This window comes from Octopus sinensis, linkage group LG27, assembly GCF_006345805.1.
Source record: "Octopus sinensis linkage group LG27, ASM634580v1, whole genome shotgun sequence".
Lineage (NCBI taxonomy): Eukaryota > Metazoa > Mollusca > Cephalopoda > Octopoda > Octopodidae > Octopus > Octopus sinensis.
This window is the reverse complement of record NC_043023.1, coordinates 15,781,932-15,794,883: the sequence shown is the minus strand read 5'-3', so window position 1 is coordinate 15,794,883 and position 12,952 is coordinate 15,781,932. Positions and strand designations below refer to the sequence as shown.

The 12,952-nt window shown below is 36.6% G+C and overlaps 1 protein-coding gene across 1 annotated transcript in view; it reads right to left on the bottom strand.

Moving 5' to 3' along the window:
• The window catches only part of LOC115225105 (alpha-latrocrustotoxin-Lt1a), a 61,655-nt gene that overhangs the window by 31,987 nt on the left and 16,716 nt on the right, over positions 1 to 12,952 (bottom strand). Inside the window, exons 5-8 of the mRNA XM_036514002.1 lie at positions 12,876 to 12,952; positions 12,452 to 12,773; positions 10,251 to 10,287; positions 3,148 to 3,360 (exon numbers count right to left, since the gene is read on the bottom strand). The exon at positions 12,876 to 12,952 is cut by the window's right edge and continues 164 nt beyond it. Of these exons, the coding sequence (XP_036369895.1) occupies positions 3,148 to 3,360; positions 10,251 to 10,287; positions 12,452 to 12,773; positions 12,876 to 12,952 (649 nt within the window). The remainder of the gene's footprint in view (positions 1 to 3,147; positions 3,361 to 10,250; positions 10,288 to 12,451; positions 12,774 to 12,875) is intronic.

Sequence of the window (12,952 nt, the reverse complement as noted above, 5' to 3'; positions counted from 1 at the left end):
TCTGTCACAAATGCCAGGTGCCATGGTGAGAAAATTATGTCACAAGTGCCAGGTGCCAAACTGAGAAAATTATGTCACAAATTCCAGATGCTATGCTGAGAAAATTCTGTCACAAATGCCAGGTGCCAAGCTGAGAAAATTATGTCACAAGTGCCAGGTGCCATGCTGAGAAAATTCTGTCACAAGTGCCAGGTGCCAAGCTGAGAAAATTATGTCACAAATGCCAGGTGCCAAGCTGAGAAAATTATGTCACAAGTGCCAGGTGCCATGCTGAGAAAATTATGTCACAAGTTCCAGGTGCCATGCTGAGAAAATTATGTCACAAGTGCCAGGTGCCAAGCTGAGAAAATTATGTCAAAAGTGCCAGGTGCCATGGTGAGAAAATTATGTCACAAGTGCCAGGTGCCAAACTGAGAAAATTCTGTCACAAATGCCAGGTGCCATGGTGAGAAAATTATGTCACAAATGCCAGGTGCCATGGTGAGAAAATTATGTCACAAGTGTCAGGTGCCATGCTGAGAAAATTATGTCACAAGTGCCAGGTGCCAAACTGAGAAAATTATGTCACAAGTGCCAGGTGCCATGGTGAGAAAATTATGTCACAAGTGCCAGGTGCCAAGCTGAGAAAATTATGTCACAAGTGCCAGGTGCCATGCTGAGAAAATTCTGTCACAAGTGCCAGGTGCTATGCTGAGAAAATTATGTCACAAATGCCAGGTGCCAAGCTGAGAAAATTCTGTCACAAGTGCCAGGTGCCATGGTGAGAAAATTATGTCACAAGTGCCAGGTGCTAAACTGAGAAAATTATGTCACAAGTGCCAGGTGCCATGCTGAGAAAATTATGTCACAAGTGCCAGGTGCCATGGTGAGAAAATTATGTCACAAGTGCCAGGTGCCAAGCTGAGAAAATTATGTCACAAGTGCCAGGTGCCATGCTGAGAAAATTATGTCACATGCCAGGTGCCATGCTGAGAAAATTATGTCACAAGTGCCAGGTGCCATGCTGAGAAAATTATGTCACAAGTGCCAGGTGCCAAACTGAGAAAATTATGTCACAAATGCCAGGTGCCATGGTGAGAAAATTATGTCACAAATGCCAGGTGCCATGGTGAGAAAATTATGTCACAAGTGTCAGGTGCCATGCTGAGAAAATTATGTCACAAGTGCCAGGTGCCAAACTGAGAAAATTATGTCACAAGTGCCAGGTGCCATGGTGAGAAAATTATGTCACAAATGCCAGGTGCCAAGCTGAGAAAATTATGTCACAAGTGCCAGGTGCCATGCTGAGAAAATTCTGTCACAAGTGCCAGGTGCCATGGTGAGAAAATTATGTCACAAATGCCAGGTGCCAAGGTGAGAAAATTATGTCACAAGTGCCAGGTGCTATGCTGAGAAAATTATGTTACAAATTCCAGATGCTATGCTGAGAAAATTATGTCACAAGTGCCAGGTGCCATGCTGAGAAAATTATGTCACAAGTGCCAAGTGCCAAGCTGAGAAAATTATGTCACAAATTCCAGATGCTATGCTGAGAAAATTTTGTCACAAATGCCAGGTGCCATGCTGAGAATATTATGTCACAAGTGCCAGGTGCCATGCTGAGAAAATTATGTCACAAGTGCCAGGTGCCAAGCTGAGAAAATTATGTCACAAATGCCAGGTGCCAAGCTGAGAAAATTATGTCACAAGTGCCAGGTGCTATGCTGAGAAAATTATGTCACAAGTGTCAGGTGCCATGCTGAGAAAATTATGTCACAAGTGCCAGGTGCCAAGCTGAGAAAATTATGTCACAAATGCCAGGTGCCAAGCTGAGAAAATTATGTCACAAGTGCCAGGTGCTATGCTGAGAAAATTCCGTCACAAATGCCAGGTGCTATGCTGAGAAAATTCTGTCACAAGTGCCAGGTGCCAAGCTGAGAAAATTATGTCACAAGTGCCAGGTGCCAAGCTGAGAAAATTATGTCACAAGTGCCAGGTGCTATGCTGAGAAAATTCTGTCACAAGTGCCAGGTGCCAAGCTGAGAAAATTCTGTCACAAGTGCCAGGTGCCAAGCTGAGAAAATTATGTCACAAGTGCCAGGTGCCAAGCTGAGAAAATTATGTCACAAGTGCCAGGTGCTATGCTGAGAAAATTATGTCACAAATGCCAGGTGCCATGGTGAGAAAATTATGTTGATTAGCGGCTGGGAGTGGCAGTCTAATAATGTGTCGATGTCTCTAGGTGTTCATATATATATATTTTTTAAATTTGCAAAGTCGTGAATCCGCAGTAGTTGAACCGTGAAGTAGCGAAAGATCCCTGTAAAGTCACTTTCATTACAGGGTCTAGCTGTAGAAACCAAGCCAAAAGTAGATTGGCTCTCTGGCTTACCAGTTCTAGTCAAACCGTCTAAGACATGCCAGCATGGAAAGCAGGCGCTAAATGATGTGTATGTGTGTGTGTGTGTGTGTAGAACATACACAACCTACATACAGGAAAACACACTAAGGACCTTCCTTCATTGTATCCACTCTCCAGTGTTCTAACATTCAACATTGTTACCTGCAAGAAATCAGTGGATACCTGTTGTGTATAAGAAATGCGATAGAGAGCTGTTTCAGTGAACATTCTTCATAGAATGTACTGGATTATGTCAGCATAACCTTAACCAGCATTATAAAGGTTTATCATCTTTTATGTCACAAAGAACTCTACTCTACCCTGCATCTCTGTCATTGGTCACCTCTCCTTCATTTTGTGATGGCAGTGTTTACATGACCAATATCCAAGATGGGTTACCTTCTTTACAGTGGAGAGGCCATGCTTTTGAAGGTGAAAGGAGATGGAATATTATTAGTTACATAATACAACTAGTGCTATCAGGAGAAACTGAATTATTTAATACTAAAGGAAGCGAGGTGGATGGGAGTGAAAAGACATGGGAAGCAATGTCCCTCTGTTTCTCTCACCCACACATACACACATCCTCCTCCTCATCATTTTACATTCGTTTTCTATGCTGGAATAGGTTGGATGGTTTGGGAGGAGTTGGTCAGCCACAGAGCTGCTCAGGCTCCAATTGCCAGTTTTGGCATGGTTTCTACGGTTGGATGCCCTTCCTAATGCCAACCACACACATACATCAAGAAACAATTTTAAAAACTTACCTCATCTAAAATGGGAATGGGTTCCACCTCAGAATGGAACATCTCTTTCTTTATTATAGAGAGGTGCAAACAATTATTGCCATCATTGTCGACAGCATTCATGTTTGCACCATGTATAATAAGTTTATGGATTATTCCGAGGTGGGCCCCAGAGACGGCTTCCAGTAATGGTGACATTTTCTTATGGTTCCTAATATCCAGTTTCACTGAATCCTTTGTGGAGGTAAAAATAGAAATTGAAAATGTACATAAAAATTAGGGTGGATATCAATGTGTCATTGCTGTCTTCTACTGGGTACTTGATTAACCTGGTCATGTACATTTGATGTTTGTTAGTGTAGTCAACTTTCTGTAAGGTCTCTCTATAACATGCTATGAATGTGTGTTAGGGACATGATAAATCTACTAAGATGTCATAAACAGTAGGAGTGGCTGTGTGGTAAGTAGCTTGCTTACCAACCACATGGTTCCAGGTTCATTCCCACTGTGTGGCACCATGGGCAAGTGTCTTCTACTATAGCCTCGGGCCAACCAAAGCCTTGTGAGTGGATTTGGTAGACGGAAACTGGAAGAAGCCCGTCGTACATATGTATATATATGTATGTGTGTATATGTTTGTGTGTCTGTGTTTGTCCCCCCCCCCCCACCATTGCTTGACAACCGACGGTGGTCTGTTTACATCCCCGTAACTTAGCGGTTCAGCAACAGAGACTGATAGAATAAGTACTAGGCTTACAAAGAATAAGTCCTGGGGTCGATTTACTCGACTAAAGGCAGTGCTCCAGCATGGCTGCAGTCAAATGACTGAAACAAGTAAAAGAGTAAAGAGTAAAGAGATTGATTCAGCCTGTTTATCCCTCACAATAGTAAATTTCATGTACCCCAGGCAAGATACCTGGATGCTGCACAACATATCCATTGAAAACACCAGCCATGAGGACAAGGTCAGCAGAAGAGTGTCATAGAAGTAGCCCTTCAGTTCATTTGACAGACCTTGTAGGGGCAGTGAGGGAGGTGCGCATAAGACGAGATACTTGTTGCATGTGCTTACATCGACAGTGCTGTGTCTACATTGGCTGCAGCTATCAGCATCTGAAAAGGTTGTTATTAGCATTTGCCTGCCAGCATGTCATTAGCAGTTGTCCTTGCATTTAATCCTGCATCATTCATGTAACGCTTGCTAACACCACTGGACGTGGGTGTTGTGCTGGCATTAGCACGGAGGTGTTAGTATGGATACCTGTAAAGAGGAGTTAATCAGATATTGTCACCACCAACAGTGGAGGGTGCCACATCCTAGCATTCATGCAAAGCAATGTTAATACAAATACAGGTAAATAAGTTAGGTAGACAAATACAGTAAGGGTAGTTAATCCATTGAGTTAGGTAGGGAGAGGACAATGGAAATTGATTCATCATGTATTGATGGTAATTGATTAACAAAGCAATAGGGACTGAGTGCAGCGTACCCTCATTTAGCTTTGTTGCTGAGGACAAGGACCTTTAACTTTTCTCTGCCACATAATGTGTCTGGTACGAATATACATATATATATATATATATATTATATATATATATATATGTATGTATGTATGTATGTATGTATGTGTATATATATATATATATATTATATATATATATATATATATATATATATATGTATGTATGTATGTATGTATGTATATATATATATATATATATATATATATATATATATAATATATATATATATATGAAAGAATGGAGTTGAACGACAAATTAACAAAATTCCTTTATTTTCGACATATGTTTCGAGGCTGCATATTCCTAATTGCGAAGGAATAAGGAGTATATTATGCCGCTTTCTCGTCAGGAAAAGCAAGGAACTTATGTCAACATCAAGATGCACAAAAAACTTTTAGATGACTGCTCACACGGAGCCCATAGTGAAAATGAGTGTCTCTTTAAAAAATTCCTTTATAAGGAGTGACGTCAAAATGGTTGGATGTAGAAGAATCTAGAAGGTTCTAAAGGTTCAAGGGTTCAAACGAAGTAGGAGAAGAGAGGCATAAGAATAGGAAGGGGAAAGGATGCAGTACAAATGAATGGTGAATTTTCTTTTGTGAGTGAGTGTCTGTGTGTGTGACTGTATATAACGGCATTAATGTGTGTGTGTGTGTGTGTGTGTGCGTGATTGTGTTTGTGGATGGATGGGTTGTCAGAAAACAGACAGTGTTGAGGTGAACGGTTTGTGTCTGTGTGTTTAAATGTGCTTACTATAGATAGAGGGAAAGAGAGAGAGAAAGAGGAGGGCGAAGTATAGGGACAAAGGTAACACATACTCACTGGATTGAGTAGTAGTTCTTTGACAGTATAAAAAGAATTTTTTGACTTCGGGGATGAAATATATAAAAAAAGAGTTATATTAATTAAAATTCAAGGGGCTATCTATATTAATCATTATTCATATGATTGAAAGGTGTGTTTTTGCCAGTGCATGCATCTGTAGGACTTCTCGACGATTGTATTTATTAAAGGGACTTTGGCGAACAAAATATGAAAAAGTTCGGAAATACAGACGCTGCAATGTTTTCTGCCCTTGTCAAACGGGAAGGATACCGACAATATGGACCATTCCAGTTTAAAAGTTGTATTGCTGTCCTTCAGACACCAAACTAATTTACTTAGTCCCGTGCTGTGTTGTTTTCTCTTATCTCTGAAAGTTGAGTAATGGTTGGATATCCTTTGGGCTGATTTAGAAGAAGTTGCTCCAATGTAGAAGACATCAGTTCCCGAAGAAATTTTGCACTGGTAAATGGTGTTTCTAATTTTGGAATTTTTGGATAGGAACTTTAATTTGTTGGGGTTAACATCCGATACTAAGACAGAGTTTTTATTGTTATGATAGGTGTAAATATTGTTGCTAGCATTGGCCACGACACTATTCATCTTATTATCATTACTATCAATTGTAATATCGTCGGCAATTTCTCTGACTATAGGAATGCTAGGACTGTTATCATCAATAATACAACTGTTATTAGAAATGCTGTTATTATTACCACTAACAACACCACTGTTAATAATCTGGCTAATATTATTATCATTATTACTATTGTTAACGCCAGTGCTGCTATGAATGTTGCTAATATCAATACTGTTTATATTATTATTATTATTATTATTATATGTTAGGTTGGAATTGGTAAGGGCAGTGTCGCTACTCCTGGGTGATGAATCCTTATTTAACAGCTTATTATTATGGGAGGCAATTATCTGCGATAGGTTTCTAGTGTTGGAAAATGCAATCCTCACCTTATGCAAATTGATGGTAGAGTAATACCTAGAATTCCTGGGAAAGTTTTTAGCTACAACTTCGCGGAATTGTAAAGGGAGGTTAGACCTGATTTGTTTCCCGAAAGGAATGACAAACCAGATATAGTTTTTTTTTTACTTAGAATAGCTCAGAGTGCTAACATTTACATTAAAGGGAGTATTTCTGTGTTGTAGAATTGGTGTTGGTTTTCGATTGCCTCCCCTGGTCCGTACATTATTTTTGTTAATTATATTAGTGTCGACGTTGCTAGTGTTGAAATCATTAATTACATTATTTCTATTGTTATTAGTTTTCTTATCCTGAGAGGCAAATATTAGTTTAGAATGGGCCGGGTCGATATATGATACCTTATCCCTATAACCAGCTTTTGACAGGGCGGTATTATAAAATTCTGCTTTTTGTTTAAAAATGTCGACATTCGCAGATAAATTTGATAGTCTTAAGGATATATTTTTTTTTAACTAGATTATCGGTGATAGTTTTTGCATGGTTACTGAAAATGCTGACATATTTAAGGTTAGAAGAAGGCTTATGGTAAGGGAAGTAAGAGTTATTTTGCAGATTTAGGGTAACTCCGTGTGAGCAGTCATCTAAAAGTTTTTTGTGCATCTTGATGTTGACATAAGTTCCTTGCTTTTCCTGATGACAAAGCGGCATAATATACTCCTTATTCCTTCACAATTGAGAATATGCAGCCTTCGAAACATATGTTGAAAGTAAAGGAATTTTGTTAATTCGTCGTTCAACTCCATTCTTTCATATATTTATATTTTTAAAAAAAAACATACAAATTTCCACACGAAAGCACGTAACTTCTCTGATGTGAATTTGCTACCCAGGTATCGGTTAACCGAATTATCCATAACAAGATAATTCATTCAACTACTCAAATATATATATATATATATATATATATATATAAAATATTATTAGAGACAAAACCACTATTTTGCAAAACAAACAAGGAAAGACTTAATCAATACAAAAAATTTTAATAAATAGTCAAAAAAACAGCCACTACAATTGTTTCTTGTCTTGATCGACAATCTTCAGGTGGACTTCCAATCTAAAATATCAATATTTTAAAATATAAAAATAATAATTTTAAAATAATTAAAGTATGAATGAAAAAATATAATATATAATCCATATATAACCTATATATAATCCATATATAATCAATATATAAACAATATATAAACTAAAATAACCTATCAACAATTAAATATAAAATATAAAATATAAAATATAAAACAAAACAAAAAAATAATAATATATAATAATAAACTATATATACACCCATACACATATACCTAATTATATATAACCATATCTAACTACATACACTAAATCACACCCCTATATATATATCCCTATACATACACATAAAAACGTCTAGGCAACTATAAATAAATAAAATAGCTAAATACTTCACACAATACTTATTCATACTCCCACACACACACACATACAACCCACATTCACGCTCTAGAAAACGGACATCACTTAAAATTATGAACGGAGAAATGGAATAAATGGAATTAAAAATTATATTCACTTGGTAAAACGAACACTACTTAAAAATTATGAATGAAACAATGCAATAAAACAACAGACATCGCAAATAGACACAAATTACTACGAATTCCTTAACAAACCTACCATGATAAACCAAAACTCATAAAAACATATATGATAAAATCTCCCTTTACTAAACTCTATAACATACCTATATAGCAATCCCCCTAACTAAACATTCACACACAAATACACACACGTAACCACACACCCACGACATATACAAATACCCTCACCACTTACACATACCTATACATACGTATAAACCTCAACATATACTCCAAAAACCCACTCAACCCCACACAGACAAATAAACACAAAATTATGAATGGATTCTTTTATAAAACTACCATGATAAGCTAAAACTCACAAAACATAAATGATAAAACCTCCCTTTACTAAACACTATAACATACTTATATAGCAATCCCTTTAACCTATACATTCACACACAAATACACACACGTAAACCACACACACCCATAACAAATACAAACACCCACCCCACTCACACACACCCACAAGTACATATAAGCCTCAACATATACACCAAACAAAATTACTTTACCAAGGAAACTAAACATATGTATAAAAAGTATAACCGCTCTGGAAACGAACATCTTTTAAAATAATGAATGGAGAAATGGAATAAATGGAATTAAAAATAATATTCACGTGGCAAAACGAACACCACTCAAAAATTATTAATGAAACAATGTAATAAAACAACCAACATCGAAAATAGACAAATTACCACGAATTCCCTAAAAAAAAAAAAAAAAAACCATGATAAACCAAAACTCTTAAAAACATATAACGATAAAATCTCCCTTTGCTAAACTCTATAACAAACCTATATAGCAATCCCCCTAACCTAAACATTCACACACAAAAAACACACACGTAAACCACAGACCCACGACTTATACACATACCTATACTAACTTATAAACCTCAATATACACCAAAAACCCACTCCCTCCCCACACAGACAAATTCACACACCCACACTCATACACCCATACACCCACACTCATACAGGTTGTATGTGTGTGTGTGTGGGAGTATGAATAAGTATTGTGTTGAAGTATTTAGCTATTTTATTTATTTATAGTTGCCTAGACGTTTTTATGTGTATGTATAGGGATATATATATAGGGGTGTGATTTAGTGTATGTAGTTAGATATGGTTATATATAATTAGGTATATGTGTATGGGTGTATATATAGTTTATTATTATATTATTATTATTTTTTTGTTTGTTTTATATTTTATATTTTATATTTATATTTAATTGTTGATAGGTTTATTTTAGTTTATATATTGTTTATATATTGATTATATATGGATTATATATGGGTTATATATGGATTATATATTTATATTTTTTCATTCATACTTTAATTATTTTAAAATTATTATTTTATATTTTAAAATATTGATATTTTAGATTGGAAGTCCACCTGAAGATTGTCGATCAAGACAAGAAACAATTGTAGTGGCTGTTTTTTTGACTATTTATTAAATTTTATGTATTGATTAAGTCTTTCCTTGTTTGTTTTGCAAAATAGTGGTTTTGTCTCTAATAATATTTTATAATATTTTACTATAAAATTGGATTTAATCCTAAATCTGATTTTTTTTCCCTGTAAATTTGGATTTATATTCCCTAATATTTATTATTATATATATATATATATATATATATATATATATATATATATATATATATATATATATATATATGTATATGTATATGTACATACACGGACATTATACATATGTGTAGAGGGGGAAAAGTAGCCAAAAGAAGCCAAATAAATTATTGGACACAAGATAAAATGCCGACACCAACAACGTACATATATAACATATCACACACACATACAACATGACAGACAGATATTAAAAGATGATGATGATAATATATATAATCTGATATATATGGGTTGAATGACCTTGTTTTGTCTGACCATTAAAGATAGTTCTATCAGCAGTGGTGGTCAGTTGGACTGTGATCACCACTAATACTATCATCATTGTTATCACCAACATAATTATTCTTCACAGACCCAAGACCGGCAATTTAAAGGCTGCTGCTGTGGAGTTGATTAAATCTACCCCCAGAATTTCACTGGTATTTTGATGATATAAATATATAAATATTGAATATTAGAGAGAGGATATAATATGTATTTGTTAACTAACCTGGGCCAGCATCAACGATACCACATCATAGCGTTGGCTGAAAGTTATACAAAGAGGAGAGGAAAAACATTATTATTATTAGATTAACCATGAAAACATATGTAATTAGGTCATTATAACCTAATTACATCAATAATTACATACACACAAATACACATTATACATGTATATACATATATATTATATATATATATATATAATATATATATATATTATATATATATATGAGTTAAGGAATGGAGTAGATAAAATCTGGGCTACATGTTTCAAAGCAGGTGGAACATCAGAACTGGTAAATATCCAAATGAGGTGTATACCACAGGCTACTCTTCAGACCAAGGGTATCTTGATTAAATGAAGTTTACACTGTCAATAGGAGAGGCACATGTTCAAACACAGAAGATGCGGTAAGGGAAAAACCAACAACCTTGAGCCCCAATAAATTCGTTTTGTTCCTGGAAGTTGTTTTTTTAAATTTTCTATGGATTGCTTGAAGCTCACTTTCCTATCCCTCAATCCTTGGATCCTACATTTATATATATGAGGTGGGGACCCAAAAGAACCCGGAATTTTGCAATATTATTTTATTTGCTTAGTTTTACATATTAACATTTTTATCAAATTCAAAGTATTCTCCAGTTGAAGCAATGCATTAATCCAGGCACGTTTTCCTCTATTCAAAGCAGTGCTGGAACACTGGCAAAGTGATGCCTCTCGAAGCCTCCATCGTATTTTTCTTCACCTCTTCCACGTCCGCAAATTCTGTAGCACCAGCTTTTGTCACTATAGATGACCTTCGATCAAAGATAGGGCTTGACTTCCAGCTGTTCTTTCAGTTCACAAAATGCATTCAATCATGACTGCTTTTGATCTTCTGTGAGCAAGTGAAGCATAAATTTTGCTGCAACACTTTTCATTTGCAATTCCTCACTCAAGATTCGTTGACAAGAGCTCCAGGACTCACCAGTCATATCAACAAGTTCGGTCAATTGTTCGGTGAATGCCTTCCAAAATCAGTTCATGAATTTTCATGATGTTTTGATTCGTTTGGGAGCTCGATGGCTGCCCTGAATGAGGTTTGGTCCTTAAGCAACAAGTGACCATTCGAAAAGCATGAAATCCACTCATGATCTTGTGTTTTACTCATGGCATCATGGCAGTGTCCTTGTAAGCTGTTTGAAGCATGACAACTGTTTCGGCTGCTATTTTCTCCAGCAGAAAACAGAATTTGATGGAAGCAAGCTGTTCCTTCATTTCAGCCATTGCAAAACTTGATGAACAGGGGAGAAGCACTGTAAAACAAAGATGCACCAGAAGGTAATAGGACCACACTCAAAGATGCCGGTTGGCAGACTGATGCCTGAGTATCGCATCAAGTGGCTTCTAGTAACAGAAGCCTGAACTTCAATGGCCTTGCCCCACACAGAAACGTTTCCGGTTACTTTTGGGTACCCCCTCATATATTCGATATGCTCTCTACATTATAGACCAACGATATATATACACACCTGAGTAAACACGGCAGTCTATATATGGTATGATGAACACCTGTTATATAGACATGAGATTTAGGATGGGGAGAAGCGATAATGTGGATTATAAGGACCCCAGTACATGACTGGTATTGTATTTTAACAGCCTAGCAAAGATGGAAGGACAAGGTGACCTCGGCAGGATTTGAACTCTGAACATAAAGGGTGGAAAATAACACCACAAGGTATTCCATCCAACAGTAATCAGACACAAGAACAGGAGAAAAGAGGGAGGACAATTTATTAAATGAACCCCTGGATATTACTGGTACAGATTTTGACTGCAGGATTTGAACTTGGAACACAAACAGATCAAAGTAAGGGGATGATCCTGCATTTAGCCCAGGGCCAGAGGAAAGAGGAAAATTATAAGAGAGGTGGGGGTGAGGTGTTTTACATGGAATGAAAGGAAGAAGGGAGAGGATTTGAACCTGTAACGTTGAGGTAACAAAGGATGAGATGAAGTAAAGAATCTTGTCAGGTAACAACAACAACAACAATAATTATGATGATTAATTAATGAAGTTAGATTACAGTGTCATTAGAGTGTGTGAGAGAGAGAGGTGAAGCATGACGACCCATGGTGGGATTATGACATGAATGACTCGAAACAAGAAAACAAACATTAAAGAAACAGATTTGGATAATCCAAATCCATTGGGGACTTACTTTTGAACTGCCAGATGTAGAGGGGAGTCACCATATTTGTCCACTTTATTGGCATCGATGTCATTTTGTTGCAGGAGAAGTTCAACAATGTGTGTGTCCCCATGGAAAGAGGCAATGTGTAAAGGTGTTGAACCATGGTTGGTCACAGCACAGACAGCTGTGCAATTGTGTTGTAGGAGAAGCTTTACTGTTTCTGTGTGTCCATATTGACAGGCAAGATGCAGTGCTGTCCAACCATTGTTGGTCACAGCACTGACATCTGTGCCATTTTGTTGTAGAAGAAGTTTAATAATGTCTGTGTGCCTCTCCTGACAGGCAAGATGTAGAGGTGTACAACCACCTACCTCCACAGCATTGACATCCGTGCCATTGCATTGCAGAAGAAGTTTTACAATTTGTGTGTGTCCAACTGCACAGGCAAGATGTAGAGGTGTCCAACCATCTTTCTCCACAGCATTGACATCAGTGCCATTTTGTTGCAGGAGAACTTTTAAAATGTCT